The sequence below is a fragment of the Mobula hypostoma genome, chromosome 12, assembly GCF_963921235.1.
Source record: "Mobula hypostoma chromosome 12, sMobHyp1.1, whole genome shotgun sequence".
Taxonomy (NCBI): domain Eukaryota; kingdom Metazoa; phylum Chordata; class Chondrichthyes; order Myliobatiformes; family Myliobatidae; genus Mobula; species Mobula hypostoma.
This window is the reverse complement of record NC_086108.1, coordinates 54,248,791-54,273,028: the sequence shown is the minus strand read 5'-3', so window position 1 is coordinate 54,273,028 and position 24,238 is coordinate 54,248,791. Positions and strand designations below refer to the sequence as shown.

At 39.0% G+C, this 24,238-nt stretch overlaps 1 protein-coding gene across 7 annotated transcripts in view; it reads right to left on the bottom strand.

Moving 5' to 3' along the window:
- Window positions 1–24,238, bottom strand: part of raver2 (ribonucleoprotein, PTB-binding 2) — a 173,028-nt gene that overhangs the window by 117,207 nt on the left and 31,583 nt on the right. For all 7 annotated transcript variants that reach the window (XM_063064137.1, XM_063064138.1, XM_063064139.1 and 4 more), the window contains exon 3: window positions 4,421–4,890. In XM_063064137.1, the coding sequence (XP_062920207.1) occupies window positions 4,421–4,890 (470 nt within the window). The remainder of the gene's footprint in view (window positions 1–4,420; window positions 4,891–24,238) is intronic.

Below are 24,238 nucleotides of genomic sequence, written 5' to 3'. Positions count from 1 at the left end.
AACTATGAAGAATTTGAAGGGATCAACAGTTATCTTGAATATTACAATGAAAATAAAGATTTGGAAGATGTAAATATTGAAAGCATTGTATGAAGACAGTCCATTATTTACACTAGGTGGCTGCGCTGATTTTGTTCATTTACAGTCAAAAGAACATGGCAGTATATGCTGGATTAATTCCTCTGTTGATAATTATTACAAACTAATACACAATTTTATAGTACTGCAGTAGTATTGGTAGAGTTCTAATTTGTTCTGTATTTTACTTAAATACATAATTTGTTACTCAATTAAATAGCAGTTAGTCTTTTTTTTAAATATACCATTTTTACCATTTCCATGAAACTTTGGCTAATTGGGGCAGATGCTTGATTGGGCTAAAATGCACTGGTCCCAGTATGTCCCAATTAAATGGAATCCACTTATTGAAAATCCAATGAAATGGCCATTGACAACTTTGAACTGATTTACTCAATATACAGTGTAACACTAAAGCATTAAAACAAAAACTCAGTTTGTGAGATACCTAAAACAAGCAGATTTTCCAAAGTAAAATTACCAGGAGTATGAAACAAAAGTGCTTTCTAAAGACTTGGCAAAATATTTAAAAGATAGCTTCATAAAAATACTACCATTTTAATCTTATACATCACACAGAGACAAGAGATTCTGCAAATGCAGTTAATTTTGAGCAACACACTCAAAATGCTAGAGGAATTCAACAAGTCAGGCAGCAACTATGGAGGGAAATGAGCAATCTATGCTTTGAGCCAAGACCCTTGATCAGACCTGGAAAAGAAAAAGGCAAAAGATAGAATAAAAAGTGGGAGAAGCATAAGCCTGCAGGGAATAGGAGAGTCCATGAGAGAGAAGAAAGAGTAGGAGGAACAGTCCTTCCAGGTGAAATGGCGCTTCACCAGCAAGCCTGTCAGTGTAACTTATTTAATCTGGTGCTACCTATGTGGCCTCCTCTACATTGGTGATACCTGACGCAGATAAGGAGATAGCTTCGTCAAACAAATTGCTCCATCTGCGTCAAGAGCCAGGATCTCCCAAAGCTCAGCTACTTCAATTTCACCTCCCATTCCCGCAATGATGCATTCTCCTTAATGCCATGATGGAGCCAGAAGCAGGTCATTAGAAGATAAAACATTATAACATTACAGCATGTTACATATTCTTCAGCCCACGATGATGTGCTGACTTTTTAACCTACTCTCAGATCAACCCAATTACATAGCCCTTCACTTTTTCTGTCATCCATATTTATCTGAGAGTTCTTAAATGTTCCTAATGTGTCTGCCTCCACCACCACCCCGGCAGCACATTTCTTGCACGCAGCACTCTGTATAAAATAACTTACCACTGATAGCGCCCCCCCCCCATGTTTTCCTCCAGTCACTTTAAAATTATGCCCCTTCTTTCTTTGCTCTAAATAGAAAAGCCCTACCCTTTTAAGACACACTCTCTAATCGGACAGCATCCTGGTAAATCTCCTCTGCACCCTCTTCAAAGCTTCCATGTCCTTCCTATAATGAGGTGACCAAAGCTGACCACAATATTCCAAGTGTTGTCTACCCAGGATTCTATAAGAGCTGTAATATTACTTCGCAGCTCCTGAACTCAATCCCCCAACTAATGCTGGGAAAAAAACCATATGCCTTCTTAACTACCCTATCAACTTGCCCGGAACCTCCGAGGGATCTATGGACATAGTTCCAAGATCCCTCTGTTCCTCCACACTGCTAAGAAACATGCCATTAACCCTACATTCTGCCTTCAAATTTGACCTTCCAAAGTGAATCACTTCACACTTTTCTAGATTGAACTCCATCTGCCACTTCTTAGCCCAACTCTGCATCCTGTCAATGTCCCATTGTAACTCGTGACAACCTTTTATACCATTCACAACTCCACCAACCTTCATGCCATCATCAAACTTAATAACCCAGCCTTCCACTTCCTCTTCGAAGTAATCCCAGAGCAGATCTCTGCAGAACACCACTGGTCACTGACCTCCAGGTAGAATACACTCCATCTATGACCACCCTTTGCCTTCTCAGAGCAAGCCAATTCTGAATCTACAGTCAAGTTTTCCTAGATTTCATATCTCCTGACTTTCTGGGTGAGCCTACCATGAGGAACCTTATCAAATGCCTAGCTAAATTTTGCCTCATCAACTGCCTGTCCTTTCTCACAGTCTCTCTAAGCCTTGCATCTACAGTATTGAGCAAAAGTCTTCGGCACCTATATACAACTGAGGTGCCTAAGACTGTTGCACAGTATTGTACTTGTTACCATGGAGCGGAGAGCAAGTTTATAAATCTGGCTGGAGCAAAGGATGCTGGTAATGACAAAGGTGGAGCACTGAGGGGTGTGAGACAGGTGCCGGGGAGGAGGGTATGTGTGTGTGTGTGTGTGTGTGTGTGTGTGTGTGTACACAACCCAGCCTTGAGCCACCAGGCAAGATCATTTGATTCAAAACAATTGGTTTATTGATCATTACAGAATGCCTCTCGGGTGCTTCCCTCTCCCTTCCTCTATTCTCAACAATAATTCCCCTCTCCTTGCCCTCTTGCTACTCAGTCCACACAAGAGATCAATATCAGAATCAGGTTTAACATCACTTACATGTCATAATATTGTTTTTTTTGTGCCAGCTCTCAGTGCAATACATAAAAATTACTACATTACTGTGCAAAAGTCTTGGGCACCCTAGTTATACATATGTGCCGAAGACTTTTGCACAGTACTGTACCTGTACCCCAACTGTCCCATTCACCACCCTATCACTCTGGTTAACTCCCTGCCAATTCAGTTTCCAATTCAGTTTAAATCCTCCCTAACAGCTCTATCAAATCTGCCCGCAAGGATATTGGTCTCCCTCTTGTTCAAATGCAAAACGCCCTTTTTTTACAGGTCATACCTTCACCAAAAGAGATCCAAATAATACAAATCTGAAATCCTGCCCCCATACCAGTTCCTCAATCGCACATTCATCTGCCAAGTCACCTTATTCTTCTCCCACTAGTGCATGGCACAGACAGCAGTCCAGGAGTTACTACCCTTGAGGTTCTGCTTTTCAGGTTCCCATCTAGCTTCCTATGTAATCTCTTCAGGATCTCATCCCTTTTCCTACTTATGTTGTTGGTACCGATACGTACTGTGACTTCTGACAGCTCACCCCCCCCCCCTTTAGAACTCCTCTTCTGCCCAGTCACCCAGAGACCTGCCTTCGCAACTTAGGAATGCCTAACCCCCACCCCCACCCTCCCCCCTCCACATGGCTCTTAACTGTCACCCTCTCATTCTCCCTATGAGCCACAGGTCATCCAGCTATCACCTCCAAGTGTCTTACATCATCCCCTTTCATCCTTCCTCTCCCACCCACCATTCCACTCTCATCTGGACTCACCTATAGTATTACCTGCAAGCTTGTCCTCCTCCCCTTCCCCCTATCTTTTTCTAGCTTCTACCTTCTTTCCAGTCCTGATCAAGTATCTCTGCCTAAAATGTTGCCTTTTCATTTCCCTCCACAGACGCTGCCTGACCTGCTGAGTTCCTACAGCATTTTGTGTGTTGATTATGCATCACACAAGCAGCCAAGAGGGCTCAGTCACTCCAGATAACACAAATAATCCATTTAAAAATACTAAGCTGTCCAGACGAGAAAGATGGCTGATTAAATTCCAAATTCTAGATAAGACAAAAATCATGTTCAAGTCAATATTTAGTGATCCATGCTGGAATTAGGTGGGGTTGCACTATGTTTTAACAAAATCTAAATAGCTTTATTGTGAATCACAATACTATCAAATACAATGAAAAGCTACTGCCACTCAAAGAATCTTCAGCATAAATGTATCAGTAATGAAAGACAGATTTTGAAAAATCATTTTATCCTAACTGCATTAATCTAGGTTACTTTTTATTTAAATATTCTTCATATTCTCCAATTTTAGCAATGAGTTGTGGAGAGGGGTGAAGTGGCAGGAGGTAGTCAAAAAAGTATGGAAAGAATATTTTGAGTGAATACAAATGAAAGATTTGTGAACACTTCTTTCAGATATCTTTCTGGGAGAACTTCAAAGGCTTGATCCAAATTTCTACAAGAATAGAAAGCACTGCATTTAGAGTGGAATCCAGTATAATTGTAATGGTCAAGAAAGAGCGAAACTCAGGAAGCATTCGGAAAAACTGGGAACTACATTGAAAATACAACACTAAAAAGGCAAATAGGTAATATTTAACAAAATACATAACTTATAGTACTTAAAGGCAAAAAACCCCTACAGTAAAAATAATTTGGTCAAAAAGAGCAGGAAACATGAAAATTAGGCAAATTTCAGGGTACAGCCAATGAGAACCAAGAAACTGCTATTCTTGTCATGAAAAAGCTGCTTGAGCATATTCCACATACCTGACAGAAAACTGGTTTAAACATCTGAGAGAAGAGTTGTGTTAGTTCCTCTGCATCTTTGTACTCACAGGGAATTTTACCAATGCAAAGACACTTTGAATGAAGGAAATCAGGTGACAGATGATCAACATCTGTCCAGTGCACATACAGGATGCAAGATCCCAGTTTTTTACCCATAAGTTCAGATTTAGCTCGAGCAGCAGAGTCCTTCTTCATGTATTCCACAAAACCATAGCCTTTAGAATGCCCAGTAGTCTCACTATAAACAAGGAAGCATCGCTCCATATTTCCATAGCGGTGGACCAACTCCTCAAACTGTTGTTCTGTATAAGAATGCGGCAGCTGAGTAATGCAAAGCAAGCTATCTGTTGGTTGTAGCTGAACAGATATCTCTCTTCCCTGGAAATTGGACTTATGAAATTTGCGAATGGCATCTTGTGCTTGCTCTCCATTCAGCAAAGTAACAAAAGCTGAAAAAGAGAATCCCAGTAAATCAGGAAGTAAAGAAATAGTGTTTTTTTTAAACCTGTGTTTTTTCATCAATGGTACAGACTATCTCCGGGATACAAAAGTACAAATTACGGACAACTCTACATACGAACAAGTTCCATATTATTAAAATTCAAAAAGCTGATACCCATGCATAATTTTGTTCTTATGGAAGGCAGAGCTAGTTTCCTCTTTCTCTACGCTTAGTAATTGTTTTTTCTCCCCCACATCCATCTTACGTCCTCTTGATGGCATTTATTACAATACCATGCAGCTGTGGTTTTCATAACGAGAATTGTGTGAATGTTTTGATTTATGAACAAACTCAACAATGAATGTCTGCAAACATAACCAGTTGTTTAGCCAGTATCAGGTTCTATTAACTTTTCTTTACTCAGATCAAAAACTAATTTGTTCTCCAACTGTTATTCCTAACTACTTAATTATTTACTTACATGCCAACTTTAGATAAAAGAAGTCTGTTGTCTTTGATGAACAAGATTTAGTTTAATAAAATAGTAACTCCCAAGTCTTCAGTGAGTCATAAATTGACTAGCATATATTACAACCAGCAAAAGTGAAAGTTGAATGAAAGATACCTCCCACAATTTCTGCAATGGAAACTAGATATTAGCTTCTATTGGTTATTTTGTTAGCTTCACACAGTTAAAACTGACTGCTTTGTCCCACCAGTCTAACAAGTTTAAACATCATATAAAGACACAAGAGACTGCTGATGTTGGAATGTGGAGCAACAAACAACGTGCAATAGGAACTCAGTAGGTTACACAGTATCTACGGAAGAAAAGAAACTGTCTAGGTTTCAGATCGACACATTCCAATAGGACTTGAAGGGTTTCAACCTGAAATGTTAACCATCCTTTCCTTCCACAGATGCTGCGTGACCCGTAGAGTTCCTCTAGTATATTGTTTGTTTCTTGAAATTTAATATACTTAATATTTATTTTCATGCTGATTTAATGGGCTTTCTAAAATTAAATAAAATTCATTGAATGATGCTTTCAAATAGCATCTTGGTAAGTAGTTAAACAACTGACCTAAGTCTCTATTCTCCCCTGTGCAACTGGATCCTCTGTTTCACCTGCAAACCCCAGTCAGTTTGGATTAGCAACAACATCTCCTCCACAATCACTATCAGCATAGGTGCACCACAAGGTTTAGACCCCTGCTCTACTCACTTCATACTTATGACTGTGAGGCTAAGCATACCTCAAATACCATATTTAAATCTACTGATATCACCTTTTTTGACTGATTCAAAGATGGTGAAGAATCAGCATACAGTAGGAGAATAAAAATCTAGTTGAATGGTGCCACATTCTCACTCAACATCAAAGACTTGATTATTAACCCAAATAGCTGACTATTTACTACAGGAGGAGAAGCAAGAGATCCATGAGTCAAGATCAGAGGTGGAGAGGGTCAGTAACTTTAAATTCCATGGTGATATAATTTCAGAGGATCTGTTCTGGGTGCAGCACAAAACTGCCATTACAAAGAAAGCATGGCAGAGCCTCTGCTTTCCCATAAATTTGTGCAGATTCAACATGTCATCTAAAACATTGACATACTTCTATAGATGCATAGTGGAGAGTATCCTGATGGGCTGCATGATGGTCTAGTATGGAAACACCAATGCCCAAGAATGGAAAAGTCTACAAAAAGTGGTGGATACAGCCTAGTCCATCACAGAAAAAGCTCTCCCCATCATAACATAGAAACATAGAAAACCTACAGCACAATACAGGCCCTTCGGCCCACAAAGTTGTGCCAAACATGTCCCTACCTTAGAAATTACTAGGCTTACCTATAGCCCTCTTTTTTTCTAAGCTCCATGTACCTATCCAAAAGTCTCTTAAAAGACCCTATCATATCCACCTTCACCACCATTGCTGGCAGCCTATTCCAAACACTCACCACTCTCTGAGTAAAAAACTTACCCCTGACATCTCCACTGTACCTACTCTCCGGCACCTTAAACCTGTGTCCACTTGTGGCAACCATTTCAGCCCTGGGAAAAAACCTCTGACTATCCACACGATCAATGCCTCTCATCATCTAATACACCTCTATCAGGTCACCTCTCATCCTTCATCCATCCAAGGAGAAAAGCCCGAGTTCACTCAACCTATTCTCACAAGGCATGCTTCCCAATCCAGGCAACATACTTCTGCTCTGCACTCTTTCTATGGTTTCCACATCCTTCCTGTAGTGAGGCAACCAGAACTGAGCACAGTACTCCAAGTGGGGTCTGACCAGGGTCCTATACAGCTGCAACATTACCTCTCAGCTCCTAAATTCAATTCTACGATTGACGAAGGCCAATACACCGTACGCCTTCATAACCACAGAGTCAACCTGCGCAGCTGCTTTGAGCGTCCTATGGACTTCGACCCCAAGATCTCTCTGAACCTCCCCACTGCCAAGAGTCTTACCATTAATACTATATTCTGCCATCATATTTGACCTACCAAAATGAACCACTTCACACTTGTCCGGGTTGAACTCCATCTGCCACTTCTCGGCCCAGTTTTGCATCCTATCAATGTCCCGCTCTAACCTCTGCGAGCCGTCCACACTATCTACAACATGCCCAACCTTTGTGTCATCATCATATTTTCTAACCCATCCCTCCACTTCCTCATCCAGGTCATTTATAAAAAACACAAAGAGTAAGGGTCCGAGACCAGATCCCTGAGGCACTCCACTGGTGACCAACCTCCATGCAAAATATGACCCGTTTACAACCACTCTTTGCCTTCTGTCGGCAAGCCATTTCTGGATCCACAAAGCAACGTCCCCTTGGATCCCATGCCTCCTTACTTTCTCAATAAGCCTTGCATAGGGTACCTTATCAAATGTTCTACTGAGATCCCTATACACTACATCTACTGCTCTTCCTTCATCAATGTGTTTAGTCACATCCTCAAAAAAATTCAATCAAGCTCGTAAGACACGACCTGCCTTTGACAAAGCCATGCTGACTATTCCTAATCATATTATACCTCTCCAAATATTCATAAATCCTGCCTCTCAGGATCTTTTCCATCCATTTACCAACCACTGCGGTAAGACTCACTGGTCTATAATTTTCTGGGCTATCTCTACTCCCTATCTTAAATAAAGCAACAACATCTGCAACCCTCCAATCCTCCGGAACCACTCCCGTCCTCATTGATGATGCAAAGATCATCGCCAGAGGCTCAGCAATCTCCTTCCTCACCTCCCACAGTAGCCTGGGGTACATCCCTTCCAGTCTCAGCGACTTACCCAACTTGATGCTTTCCAAAAGCTTCAGCACATCCTCTTTCTTAATATCTACATGCTCAAGCTTTTCCGTCTGCTGCAAGTCATTACTACAATCACCAAGATCCTTTTCCGTAGTGAATACTGAAGCAAAAGTATTCATTAAGTACCTCTGCTATTTCCTCCGGTTCCATACATACTTTCCCACTGTCACACTTGATAGGTCCTATTCTTTCATGTCTTATCATCTTGCTCTTCACATACTTGTAGAATGCCTTGGGGTTGTCTTTAATCCTGCCCGCCAAGGCTACTCATGGCCCCTTCTGGCTCTCCTAATTTCCTTCTTAAGCTCCTTCCTATTGGCTTTATAATCTTCTAGATCTCTAACATTACCTAGCTCTCTGAACCTTGTGTGAGCTTTTCTTTTCTTAACTAGATTTATTACAGCCTTTGTACACCACGGTTCCTGTACCCTACCATAACTTCCCTGTCTTGTTGGAACATACCTATGCAGAACTCCACACAAATATCCCCTGAACATTTCCCACATTTCTTCCGTATTTTTCCCTGAGAACGTTTCCAATTTAAGCTTCCAATTTCCTGCCTGATAGCCTCATTAATTCCCCTGACTCCAATTAAACACTTTTCTCACTTGTTTCTTCCTATCTTTCTCCAATGCTATTGTAAAGGAGATAGAATTATGATCACTATCTCCAAAATTCTCTCCCACTGAGAGATCTGACACCTGACCAGGTTCATTTCCCAATACCAAATCAAGTACAGCCTCTCCTCTTGTAGGCTTATCTAATATTGTGCCAGGAAACCTTCCTGAACACACCTAACAAGCTCCATACCATCTAAACCCCTTGCTCTAGGGAGATGCCAATCGATATTCGGGAAATTAAAATCTCCCATCATGACAACTCTGTTATTATTACACCTTTCCAGGATCTGTTTCCCTATCTTCTCCTTGATATCCCTGTTACTATTGGGTGGCCTATAAAAAGCACCCAGTAAAGTCATTGACCCCTTCCTGTTCCTAACCTCCACCCACAGAGACTCGGTAGACAATCCCTCCATTGCACCCACCTTTTCTGCAGCCGTGACACTATCTCTGATCAACAGTGCCACGCCCCCACCTCTTTTGCCTCCCTCCCTGTCCTTTCTGAAACATCTAAAGCCCAGCACTTGAAGTAACCATTCCTGTCCCTGAGCCATCCAAGTCTCTGTAATAGCCACACATTCATAGCTCCAAGTACTGATCCATGCTCTAAGCTCATCCGCTTTGTTCACAACACTCCTTGCGTTAAAATAGACGCATCTCAAACCTTCGGTCTGAGCGCGTCCCTTCTCTATCACCTGCCTATCTCCCTCTCGCACTGTCTACAAGCTTTCTCTATTTGTGAGCCAACCTCCTCTTCCCCAGTCTCTTCAGTTTGGTTCCCACCCCAACAATTCTAGTTTAAACTCGCCCCAGTAGCCTCAGCAAACCTCCCTGCTCCCCTGGGATTCAAGTGCAACCTGTCCTTTTAGTACTTTAAACACATCTTCTTTCTTTTCACTGGTCTGAGACTAGAGTACACCACAAAAATTGCTTTCTCTTTTATAATTCTGCTCGAACTCTTGGGTCTTCTTTCACCAGTCTCTTAAATTTAAACAATCCCCCTCAAAAGATTACTGACATCAAGTAAACAAAAGCTGTTGTTGACTGCAGATCATGGCATCTCTTTGGGTGCTTTGCTGTTGCTTGGTGGGTGGTGGGCACTGATGCTTTTTGCTGAAATGGGTGGAAGGGGGAGGGGGAGGTTGATGCTTTCTGCTGCTTGTGCAGGGGAGGGGGCAGAGGGGGTTTTGGGATTCTAATGTTTTTCTGTCGTTCATTCTTTGGGGTTTTTCTGTTTTTTTGTGGATGTCTGCAAAGACAAGTATTTCAGGTTCTATACTGTATACATACTCTGATAATAAACAAAACCATTTAAACTGCAGAACTCAATAGCTAATACTATAAGAGATGCAGACTCATTTGACACTTAAATGCCAGCTCAAAACCTATTTATTTAACTTTGCTTTTAACTAACATCTTTATTTTTCATGTTTGCAGGTTATTTCAGTTTGATCGACATCATTTATAAGAAAAGTGCTCTATGAATAAGTTATTATAATCCATGTTATGTACCAGCAGCAAAAGACCACAAACTGAGTCAGAGTTTAATGTTAAACCACTATACAGGTTTCCCCCACCATCTGAAGGTAGAACATTCCTATGAAACTGTTTGTAAGCTGGAATGTCGTAAAGTGAAGAAGCAATTACCATTTATTTATATGGGAAAAATTTGTGAGCGTTCGCAGACCCAAAAAATAACCTACCAAATCGTGCCAAATAACACATAAAACTTAAAATAACAGTAACATATAGTAAAAGCAGGAATAATATGATAAATACACAGCCTATATAAAGTAGAAATACTTTTCTACAATCATTGCCGCACTGTCCACCATAGCAAAAATCCCACGTGAGTGCTCTCTGCAGAAACACGGTGCAAGCGCTCTCGGCTGAAACACTCTCTCCAGTAACCTTTAAGCTATGAAGCTGCCAAATCATACCAAATAACACATAAAAATACATGGCCTATATAAAGTAGAAATAATGTATTACAGTGTAGTATCACTTACTGGAATCGGGAAGACAGCGCCGAGCACACTGATGATGGTTTGTTATGCTGAGTCGTCGGAGGTTGGGATGGTGCAGAGGTCCCCAACCTCCGGGCCGCCGTCCGATACCGATCCGCGAAGCATTCAGTGGTGCAGCGGTAGCCGGGACGCACCCAGCATATCTTTAAGAAAAAAGCCGAAATAAACAAGCTAATTAATTAGGTGCCACCCAGCACGTAATTAATTAGCTTGTTTATTTTGGCTTTTTTTTCTTAAAGATGTGCTGGGTGCGTCCTGGCTACCGCTGCACCATTGCATGCTTCGCAGCAATGTATCGGTCTGCAGCCCGGAGGTTGGGACCACTGGGGTGGTGGAACACTGAGGTGTCATTTCATTGTCATCTGTTTCCATCTGGGCAGGCAGATCATCTTCGTCTGCCTGCTTCAATGTAGAAGGTCTAGGTTTGTTGTCTGCTGTGGCTGATGTAGAAGGCTTGAAAAACGACAGTATGCTTGACTGCTTAGCCTCGCACATTTTTCTATCATACAGTTCTTTGTAAGCACTCAGACCATCCTGCAAATATGCCCTAAACCTACGTACCCTTTCAAAATTAAAGACATACTTTTCTGCAATCATCGCAGCGAAAATCTCACGCAGTTGTTTCACGTTCAGTTCCTGAACGACTTCACTTTCGGTCCGTTCGCTACTGCATTCGGTTTCGATTGTTATCCTTTCCTCTTCCAATTGCATCAGCTCTTCATCTATCAGTTCTTGGTCATGGGATGCCAAAACCTCTTCAACATCATCTTCATCAACTTCCACAAGCCAAACTCACTTTTTCCTTTCTTTGTTCACCACGATCAAAACGCTTAATTATATCTAGTTTTCGCTAAGTGTAACACCCTTAGGCTTTTCCGATACCTTAGAACTCATCTTGCTAACGGCTGCTCACAGGCACGTGTTTAAGCAATGCCGGCTGGAATGCAGTTCTGGGGGAAGAGCAGCTGCTCGGGGCGCATGCAGCCTTTTATCGCACGCTGCCTTTTTTCGTAACAGTGTAAACACCTTCTGTTAGCGAAACCAGGTAACTAATGTAGGTCTTTCATAACAGCAAGGTGTCATAAAGCAAACATTCGAAAAGCGGGGGACACCTGTATTTATTAGTATCTACTCAAAATATAGAAAATTAAACAAACTACTCTTCTAAACAGAAGTTAACAGTGTTATGCATTTGTGGCTCCCAAACCTTCAAGCTTAAGAACAGTTCTTAAAGTCTTCAAGCTTCAGCTATCCACGGAACAGCTGAGGGGAGAAACTTGTAAACCCATATTAAAATGCAATGAGGAGGCGATCACGAAGAATTCTACATGTTCCATGCTGGGAAAACGAAGTAACAGTCACAGAAGATCTCAGCCATCGAGTTGTATTCCAAAATCCACGTAGAGATATTACAAGGTGACAGTCACGGGATATTCCTTAGCACAAGTGGACACCACATAACACACTCGAATCCATGTAAGGGTTAACGAAAGTGGTCGCCACAGAATACTCCAAAAATCCACGTATGGATCATAAGAAGTGGCAGTCACATACCCAATATGCACTGTGTGCCACTCATTCACCCAATCCTTTGGGCATGGGAAAACATCAAACTTCACCCATTACTGTTGCAAGCGCCAGCTCGCAGTCCAAAGTCTTAACACTCTCTCTCTCTCTCCCCCTCCCTCCCCCTCTCGGAGTGTCCCAGCAGTCTGTCCGCATTTTGTTATACTGCCATCATCCACCCGCCTCGTCCAGGCGCTCAAAGTGACACCCACAGTAAATGAAACCCATGGTCATGTAACATCTACAAGGAGCATTGCCACAAGAAAGCAGCATCCATCATGCTCTTTTTTCGCTGCTGCCATCATGGAGGAGGTACAGAGACTTAGATCTCACACAACCAGGATCAGGTACTGTTATTACCTTTCAACCATCAGGCTCCTACACCAGCATGGATAACTTTACTCACCTCAACCGTGAACTGATTTCATAACGTATGGGCTCACTTTGAAGGACTTTACAACTCATGTTTTCAGTATTATTTATGTATTATCATTGGGGGTTTTTCGTATTTGCAGTTTGTCTTCTTTTGCACATTGGTTGTTTGCCAGTATGTTTGTGTGTAATTTTTATTGATTCTATTGTATTTCGTTGTTCTACCCTGAATGCCTGCAAGAAAACTAATTTCAGGGTTGTATACGGTGACATATACATACTCTGATAATGAATTTACTTTGAATTGGTTAATAACTAATCATCACATGAAATTCAACATACCCTAGATTAATAATTACAAGTGTCCCATCAAATAAGTGCATATAAAACTTTAAAGAGCTTCACAATTTAAATAGATTTGTTCAAATTACATACAATTTAAATGGATATCTGAAAGTATGTTGAAAATAAAGTGTTTTTTTTTAAAACCTGAAAATTCAAGCCTTTGTACTTGTTATTAAGGTTACAGGAGCCCCAACATTCTAGACTGTTTATTGTTTGACCTCACCTTTTATGCTTTGCAATGCTGCACCATTTGGGGCTTTTAGCTTACACAGCACTGCCTAGTGTAAACAGAAACCACAAAAGATCAGCACGCATGCACTCTGATAAAGATAGAATTCAGAAATAAGGCAGTATTGTCCAAAAGAAATTGCTGACCAGTCAAGTTCAAAACAACACTTCAGTCACATGCGCTAGATTTATATGGAAAACACAAGCATAATGGGAAATGTAACTGGTGGTGGGGATGGGGGTATGTGGGGCAGGTAAAAGTTCTTTCATAAGGAATGCAGTTTAAAGTATACCAACAGTATTACTGCATTGTTGTATGATGTTTCATTGCAAATGAAGAATCTACTTCTCTACTAATAGGTGGAGAGAATGTTCAAAATATTGAGATCCTGACTTGAAAATGAAATTCTGCACTTCTTCCAATTATAAGATCATGCAAATACAAACATACACTATTTGGCCTTTCATGTCTGCTCTGCCATTCAATAAGATTATTGTGATACAACCTCAGTTTTATATTATTAAACTCCAGTAACCTTTCACTAACTTTCTAAACAAAAACTTACTCAAAAACGATTCAAAAACTCTGCTCCCAACACACCGATAATGAAAACTCCGAAGTTTCAACCCTCAAAAATCTCAACTCTTCCGTCATAAGTCAGCAATCTCTTAATTTTATTACCAAAGGGAAATACGTTTTGCGAACTTAGTGATCGTATTATACTTCCATCTTAAGAGAAGTTAATAGCCAAGAAAGTGGATCATGCAGTATATCACTCTGTACTGTACAACATAATTTCAAAAAAAAACAGGGAAAAAAGTGGACTTCAAGGAAGTTCCATCAAGTATGTAATTTTTCTTTTAGTTTCTTCAATCATTTGACTTGCTAACCCACAAAGGAAAGTTAAATGCTGAAGGAGCTCGCCCTGAAATGTCAACTGTACTCTTTTCCATAGATACTGCCTGGCCTGCTGAGTCCCTCCAGCATTTTGTGTGTGTTATTAGCATTTCCATCATCCGCAGATTTTCTCTTGTTTGTGATTAAATAAATGTACCCCTGGATATCCTTCGTGGATCATGCATCTGTGGAGCTGTTTGTGAAGTTAACTTTGTTATTTTAAAAAGACACGATCAAGCAGCTTCAGGCTATGGAGTCTACACCCTCCATCATGACAAAGACCAAGTCTTTTACTTAACTGTCATGATGACTTATTCTGAAGCTCCTTCACAACCCACAATTCCACTTAAGTTCCCCTTACCCCCTTATTAATCTGCCAAATAACCTCCATCTCAGCCAGTTCTAACAACTACCACTGCTTTTCAAACATCACCCACCTCCCATAATAATCTTCCAATCATACAGCAGTTCTGTCATCCAAACCCATTATAGACATAGAAGTACAGCACAGAAACAGGCCCCTTGGCCCATCTAGTCCATGCCAAAACCATTGAAACTGCCTACTCCCATCAACCTGCACCAGGACCATTGCCCTCCATACCACTACTATCCATGTACTTATCCAAACTCCTCTTAAACGTCAAACTCACATGCACCACTGCTGCTGGCAGCTCATTCCACACTCTCACAACCCTCTTGAGTGAAGTGGTTTCCCCTCATGTTTCTCAAACTTCTTACCTTTCACCCTTAACTCATGACCTCTAGTTGTAGTCCCACACAACCTCAGTGGAAAAAGTGTGCTTGAATTTACCCTTGATAATTTTGAATACTTCTATCAAATCTCCTCTGTCTTTTACATTCTAAACAAATACAGTCCTAACCTCTTCAATCTTTCCTTACAACTCAGGTCCTGCAGACCCAGCAACATCCTTGTAAATTTTCACTACACCCTTTCAACCTTGTTTACATTCCTGTAGGTTGGTGAGCAAAAGTGTACACAATATTCCAAATTAGGCCTCACCAATGTCTTACACAATTTCCATATAACATCCCATCTTCTGTACTCATTGATTCATTATTTACGAAGGCCAATGTGCCAAAAGCTTTCTTTATGATCCTATCTACCTGTCACTGTCAATGAATTATGTACCTGTATTCCCAGATCACTTTGTTCTACTACACACCTCACTGTGCAAGACCTACCGAAGTGCAACACCTCGTACTTGTCTGCATTAAATTCTATCTGCCATTTTTCAGTCCATTTTTCCAGCAAGCCATGATAGCTTTCCTCCCTGTCCACTACACCCCCAATCTTGGTGTCATCCACAAATTTGCAGATCCAGTTAACCACATTATCATCCAGATCATTGATATAGATGACAAACTACAAAGGACCCAGCACCTAATCCCTGTGGCACACCACTAGTCACAGGCCTCCAGTCAGAGAGGCAACCCTCTACTACCACTCTGGCTTCTCCCACAATGCCAATGTCCAATCCAATTTACTATCTCATCCTGAATGCCCAGTGACTGAACCTTCTTGACCAGCCTCCCACATGGGACCTTGTCAAATGCTTTCCTGAAGTCCACATAGATAACATCCACTGCCTTGTCTTTATCCACTCCCCTGGTAACTTCCTCAAAAAAACTCTACAAGATTGGTTAGACATAACCTACCATGCACAAAGCCATGCAGACTATCTTTAATTAGTCCATGTCTATCCAAACACACATATATCCGGACCCTCAGAATACCTTCCAACAACTTTCCCATCTCTACTCAGTTTGCTGCACAAACACCCCATTTCTGACAAGGACCTCTCACATAGCTGTTTTTACCTGCAGTTCCTTTACACTAACATGCAGGTCCAAACCCCACTACAAATCTCATTCACGGATTCTGCAGGGAGTGCTCATGGAGTGAGGTCGTTTCTTTGGCTTCGCTCCATTCCCGTTACCCTTTTTTTAACCTATGATCTCCTTGATCTAATCAACTTTACGTACACCAGAAGATTTACTTGATCTTCTTGATTTACTGATTAATTGATTTCCTTTTGTCAACTGTAACTCTCGAGCTTAGAGAAATGAGTACGAGATCTAGAACTAAAGATGGGAAAGACGCTGATGGGAACGGAGGAAAGAAGAAAGGTGATTCCAAATAAACGGAATTAACTTACGAAGTTATAGAGGAAATGTTTGAGCAGCATCGGATAAAATTATCTGAAAGTTTAACTGCTCAATTTGAACAACATCGCCAAAGCCTCAATGAAGATTTAAAATCAATCACGGACTCTTTGAAATCCCTGGATTCTGATGTTCAAAAACACGATGCAAAAATTTCTGAACTGGATACTAAATCTCAGAAGACGGATACAAAAGTTGAGATCTTAGAGAAGAATCTAGCTTCGACTACTAAACAACTCCAACAACTTAAATCCAAAGTTATTGATCTTGAGAATCGATCGAGAAGACAAAACTTACGTTTAATTGGCTTACCCGAGGATGTTGAGGTTGGAGACCCTGCAATATTCTTTGCTCAACTTTTAAAGGATTCGTTCGGTTCAGTTTTTCCCAACGATCCTCCATTACTCGACCGCGCCCATCGTGTACTGTGGATAAAGTCGGCAGCGGCTATTTCTAAACCCAGACCAGTTATTCTTCGTTTCCATTATGTCAATGTTAAAGAACAACTTCTCCAGACTGCTCGTCGACAAGGGATGATCAAGTATCGCTAGCATTCCTTCAGGATAGTTCAAGATTATAGTCCTGAAGTGATGAAGGAACGACTGACTTTTAAACCTCGAATGTCGGAATGCTATCAAAAAAATCTCAAACCGGCACTATTGTATCCTGCACGTCTCAGAATCTCTCTTCCCGATGGAAATCGTCGTGTCTTCCACTCTACCACTGCCGCTCGAAGCTTCTTGGATGATAATTTCCCATCTGATACAGACACCCTCTCTTAATCTGCGTCGGGTGCTTCCAGCACCAATTTTTTTTTCTTTCTGGTGTTTTTTTAAAATAAACCTTTTACTACCGTGTGATGAAGGTTTTTTTTTATGTAAGTCCAAGATTTTTGTTCTTTGTTTATTACTATAGCTGTTATTCTATACCTTATATAGAATACTTATCTCCTGTGAATAACATCATTTTTCTTTCGTTAACCTCTTGTTTTAACTTTTCCTTTTTCGTTATCATTAATGATCTGATCTGACGATCAGTTTTAGTTATATGTTTCCTATTTTTGGTTTTCGCATAATTAAAATGGCGACTGGTCTTTCTTTTTGTATAACCTCCTTTGTTTTTTTTCAGGACGCCACGTTCTTACGCTTCTTCTTCCCATAATCCTTTTTTTCCTTTTGGAAGTGATTTTTTATTTACTCGTCTATAACTAATTATACGTATTGACTAAGTTTTTTTTAATTTCATATATTTAGTAATTTTTACTATGTAGACTAATTATTATACTGGTTATTTTTTACATATATTAGTCTCTGGGAGGTCACCTATTTAACATATATTTTTGGAGTTGCCCCCTGCAGAAATGGGGTTAGAGTTGGTTTTAGTTAGAGCTTTCTTCAGCCTTCTTTGGCTTCGTTCAGGGTTCTTGGGGTTGGGAGATGGGATAGTCTTTTTCTTTTCTAATTTTTTCTATTGGGCTGATTCAGAACTACAAAGATGTCCGCAGTGTCGAGATTTCCGGTTCCTCTCTAATCATGTATTCCTCTTCCGATTTCATGAGCTCACATTATGGTTAACCCCTTACTCACCAAAGGGTTAATTCTTAATTATGGCTCATACTATTAATTTTGTCTCTTGGAATACAAATGGTTTAAACCATCCAATAAAACGGAAAAAAGTTTTCAAAGTGTTCCAAAGACAGAATGCTCATATTATTTTTGCACAAGAGACTCATGTAAGGAAAGAGGACAATCAACGCTTCTTTAAGTTTTGGAAAAAACAACAATACCACTCAAATGCTCAAGCCAAAATTAAAGGCGTTTCAATTTTTATTGATCCTTCAATTACATTTATTCATCAAGACATTATTTCAGATCCTAATGGCAGATTTCTGTTAATTACTGGGGTACTTTTTAATAAAAAGGTCGCTATGGTTAATGTTTATGCTCCGAATGTGGATTATCCTGAATTTTTTAAACACTTATTCACTTCCTTTCCTAACTTAAATGAATATATGTTGATAACGGGCGGTGATTTTAATTTATGTTTGAATCCCATGTTGGACAGATTCATAGCTAGTCCGGCTTTACCGAATAACTCCGCTACTATTATTAACTCTTTCATGTTGGATTCTGGGATTTCAGAAATTTGGAGATTTCTACATCCAAATGATAAGGAATTCTCCTCTTTTTCACATGTTCATCGTTCTTTTTCCCGAATTGATTATTTCTTGATTGACTCTCGTTTGATTCCATATGTAGTTGATTGTAATTATGACATTATTGTTATTTCAGATCATGCTCCAATGAAACTTTCCATCAAGTTAATGGACACCTCTTGCACTAGCAGACAATGGCAATTTAACCCTATTTTGCTTCAAGATCAGGACTTTGTCAAATTTATAAAGGAGCAGATTGATTTCTTCTTTTCAACTAATACTACGGAAGAAGTTTCCAATGGAACTGTTTGGGACGCCTTTAAAGCTTATATCCGTGGTCAGATTATTTCCTATTCGGCTGGTTTGAAAAGACGTGTTAACAATGAAATACTTTTGTTGGTTGATAAAATTAAAGAAGTCGATAAAAAAATATGCTATTTCTCCCAGTAAGGAGCTGTACAAACACAGAGTTGAACTCCAATTGGAACATAGCTTATTATTAACATCCTCGATCGAAAATCAATTAATGAGAACTAGAAGTGATTTTTATATTCATAGCGATAAATCGGGTAAATTACTGGCTAACCAATTGAAATTTGATTCGGTTAAACGTCAAATTACTAAGATTCGTAAACAGGATGATACTTTCACAGTTGATCATGCTGGGATAAACCAAACCTTTCAAGAATTTTATACCTCTTTATATCACTCTGATTTTCCTCATGATTCTAATTTCATGCATGATTTTTTAAGTAAATGGAGTTTTCCGAAATTATCACCTGAAGAGTCCCTATCATTAGAAACTTCCATTTCAGAGGAAGAAGTAATAACTGCAATCTCATCATTGAATTCTGGTAAAGCACCCGGTCCGGATGGGTTTACAGTGGAATTTTTAAAATTTTTTTCCTCCATTCTTTCTTCTAAATTGTCTAGAATATTCAAGGAAGCAATCAGTTTAGGTAAATTACCACAATCGTTTTATGAAGCCTCTATTTCCTTAATTCTTAAAAAGAATAAAGATCCTACTGATTGTGCATCATACAGACCGATATCTCTTCTGAATGTAGACACTAAAATTTTTTCGAAAATTCTAGCAACTAGATTGGAGAAGGTGTTACCTCAAATTATTTCTATGGATCAAACCGGATTTATTAAAAATCACTATTCATCCTTTAATATTAGGAGGTTAATGAATATTGTTTATACTCCCTCATTTACTACCCCGGAATGTATTATCTCATTAGATGCTGAGAAAGCCTTTGACAGAGTTGAATGGCCTTATTTATTTAATGTTCTTGAGAAATTTAATTTTAATTTGACATTTATATCTTGGATTAAATTGTTATATTACTCCCCGGTAGCCTCGGTTTGTACAAATAATTATAGATCTCCTTTTTTTCGTCTTTTTCGTGGCACTAGGCAAGGTTGCCCTCTTGGTCCTTTACTATTCAATATTGCTCTTGAACCTTTAGCAATTGCTATTCGTGACTCGCCAAATATTGTTGGTATTACCCGTGGGAACGAAATACATAAATTATCATTATATGCAGATGATTTGTTGTTATACATCTCTAACCCGGAGAAGTCAATTCCTGCCATCTTAGATCTGTTAGCTCAATTTAGTAACTTCTCTGGTTACAAATTGAATCTTAATAAGAGTGAATTATTCCCTTTAAATAAGGATGTACCTACTTATGGACGTTTACCATTTAAATTGGTTACTGATTCATTTATATATTTAGGGATAACAATTACGAAAAAATATAAAGATTTATTTAAAGCTAACTTTTTACCTTTAATTGATCAGATTAAACTTTTATTTACCAAATGGTCGCCAATCTCTTTGTCTTTGATTGGTCGGATTAATGCTATTAAGATGATCATTTTGCCCAAATTTTTGTATATATTCCAATCGGTTCCAATTTTCATCCCCAAATCTTTTTTTGATAACGTAGATTCAAAAATTTCCTCACATATTTGGCAGAATAAAAATCCTAGGTTAGGTAAAAAGTATCTACAGAAATCTAAAAAGGAGGGGGGGCTCGCCCTCCCGAATTTTAGATTTTATTACCGGGCAATTAATATTCGATATTTAAAATTTTGGTTACGAGATTTGGACGTATCTTTAAACCCTCATTGGGTAAATCTTGAATCTAATTCATTACAAGGGTTTTCCTTGGGTTCGGTTTTAGGAACTTCACTTCCTTTTACTTCTTTTAAATTATATAAACAAATGAATAACCCAATAGTTAAGCATACTTTACGTACATGGTTTCAATTCCGAAGATTTTTTGGGTTTAATCAATTTATTCTAGCAAGTCCCATTATATCAAATTTTCTTTTTCAATCTTCCACAATGGATCAAGCTTACTTTGATTGGAAAACCAAAGGTATAATATCTTTTCGCGATTTATTTTTGGATAATTGTTTTGTCTTTTGATCAACTCTCTAATGAATATAACTTACCCAGATCTCACTTTTTTAGATATTTACAGATTAGAAACTTTTTAATTACTGTTTCCACACCCATATCCAATGGCCATTTTGGAAAAAATCTTGGATTTATATCTCTCTCAGAAAAGTGTAGTAGCAATTATATATAATATAATTATGAATTTATGTCCTGATGCTTCTAATAAAATTAAAGCTGACTGGGAAAGAGAACTTGAGATTAACATGCCGACTGAAAAATGGGAAAAAATTCTTCAGTTGGTGAATTCATCCTCTGTGTGTGCTAAACATGTGTTGATACAGTTTAAAGTAGTGCACAGGGCTCATATGTCCAAAGATAAACTATCTCGTTATTACTCTTATATTAATCCAATATGTGACAGATGTCATTTCGAGATAGCTTCTTTAACTCACATGTTTTGGTCATGTCCCTTGTTGGAGAAATATTGGAAAGATATTTTTGATATTATTTCAACGGTCCTAAATATAGACTTACAACCTCATCCAATTACTGCTATCTTTGGACTACCAATGATAAACTTAAATAATTTAACCTCTTCATCACGAAGGATGATTGTATTTCTTACTTTAATGGCTAAAAGGTCCATTTTGTTGAATTGGAAAGAGATTAACCCTCCTAAGGTATTTCATTGGTTTTCACAAACTATGGTGTGTTTGAATTTGGATAAGATTAGAAGTGCAGTTTATGACCCTTCTATTAAGTTTGAAAAAACTTGGAGGCCATTCATTCAGCATTTTCATTTGATGTAATTTGATCATTTCCAAACTTGTTTTATCTCTCTGTACTGTTGTTGGAGGGGAATGGAGTCATCGACACTAAGGTTTTCTTCTTTTCCATTTTTAAGTTGTTAGTTTTGCCCAAGTCTTTTGGTTTAGTTGGTTAATTTTAATTTTCTTTGGGGATGGGGTTTGTTTTTTTTTGGTTTTGTTTTTTTTTTCTTTTTCATGATTTTTTTTCAGGTTTTTTTTGATTTGTATTATCCGTTGTCAGTTCTACATGATTGGGAGCTTTGTTAACTTACACTATTTGATTTTACAATTACTTTTCTTAAGTGTAACAATATATCTCCTACTATTTGTATTATTGCTATGTTTTGTTTCTATATTTCGAAATTAATAAAAAGATTGAAAAAGAAAGAAAACTCATCCACATTTCCAAAAGCAGAATTACCCCACTTCTGTCCTCCTTCCATTCCCCAAATGATGATGACTTTAACCCCACTAAGTGACCTGTCAGCTGTATCCCATTTCTAAATGCCCTGCACCAACCACCTTGCCTATCCTAAGAATGTGCCATCTATTAATTCTGGGCTGATCATGACTGCCCAGTGATCCTTTCTAAACCTGGTTAATCCCATGCCTCCAAATCCCATTTTAACTCCACCACATCTCCAAGTTATCCAATTTCTTTCAGCATCATACAGTATCTTTTTAGGTAACATTAAATTTAAAATTCACTTTTTAATTTGCATGGTTCAAAGCAGCATTACACTGAAGCAAAACTCAACCTGCTATTTCATTTTCCTCCAATGTCAAACAGAACTTCATGGTATCTGAATTAGCGTGAGATTATGGCCAAATCAAACAATATTAGGTAAGGAGCACAAATACAGAACTAGGTTAATAACTTGCACTTCCAACTTTTCTTCTCCACTTCCACACTGACGCTGTCACTTTTGAACTGACTGGGGAAGCTGATGCAGCAATTGTGGGTGATAGAGGCCCTTTCCACAGATGAGAATAGAAGCTTGAAGTGAGTGGGAGAATGTAATCTACTCACTTTATAAGATGAAGTGCTCCTCCATTTATTCAGGGCTTCTACATGCTCCTATTGCATTGATGTAATGCTCCCTCTGGAATGATCTTTCATTATTTTGAACACATCCTTGAATACCTTCCTACAACAGAAGTCAGACCAGAGTGCCGCCCTCAAAACTGGAGATAGGTGTCTAAATAAGGAGATCAATATCACAAACTAATTAAGCACAGACCTTAGGCTACATCTTGTACCACTGAGAGAGCAGACCTCCAACTAGAGGTTGTGACTCAGATGGCATGGGGTGACCCTGAGAACTATCACCATTAGCCTTTAGATATGTATGCCTTATGGCATAAGATCAGACATGGGCAATCAAACCTCCTCTTGATTACCAGTCATTGCCCTCACTTAGTTGAGGAATCACTACTCATTCATGTTCAGCAAAACAGCACTGAAATTAACAAGAGCACACAGGTTTTTGGGTGGGGGACTGCAACGTCTTTGACCAGAAACCAAAGTGATCCAGTTCTGAAGGATAGGGAATGAATGAACCAACTCAAGGGATATACTTATTTGATCTCATCCTTACAATGCTCAATTCCATTTACAACTCCACAGCAACTGAAGCATGTATGCATGCAGCAAGATCTAAGTAACATTCAGACATAGAATAATTTGTTGCAACTAAAATTTCCAGTCAGATACCAACCATTTCTAGTAAGTTTGATCACCTACCTATTCTCCTGACCCCAATTTTTTGTTTTTTTTTAATATAATTGCAAGAGCAATGCAAAATTCTTTGGGATATTAACCCAGGATTCATGATTATAAACTAGAGTTTATCAGTAATGCTATCTAGCTACAATTATTCAAACATGGCATCAGTAAAATCAAGTCAATGTCTTCATCACCTGATATTCCACAAATTTAACAATAACCATATGAGAAAACAACAAGTTTCAAGGTCAAGTTGACATAGGCCTTGGAAGAGAACTTAGAAGTAATAGTATTCCTACATATCAGCTTGTAGGAACATTGCTTGTTTTGCTTTGGAAGGTTCTTATTATGAAGTCTTCTCAACTTACTGGCAGTGTACCTTGTAAGGTTCAAAGAAGCCACAATGTGGGCCTGCGTAGATAAGAAAAGTGTGCATTAAGAGAGCTACTCTCTGGATGGTATTCATTTTTTTTAAAACACTGTTCGAGCAGTATTTAGAAAGGGAAGAGGAACATTTCACTGTAATAACTGCAAAACAGGTTTGCCCACTATGGATGTTGAAGCAATTTTGAGGCGTCAAGGACCACCCACCACTGAATAACCAGCTTCACTGCTCTAGTGCACATGTTGCTGGTGCAGCCAGTTCATAGAGTTTTTTATGTCAATAACAAAAAT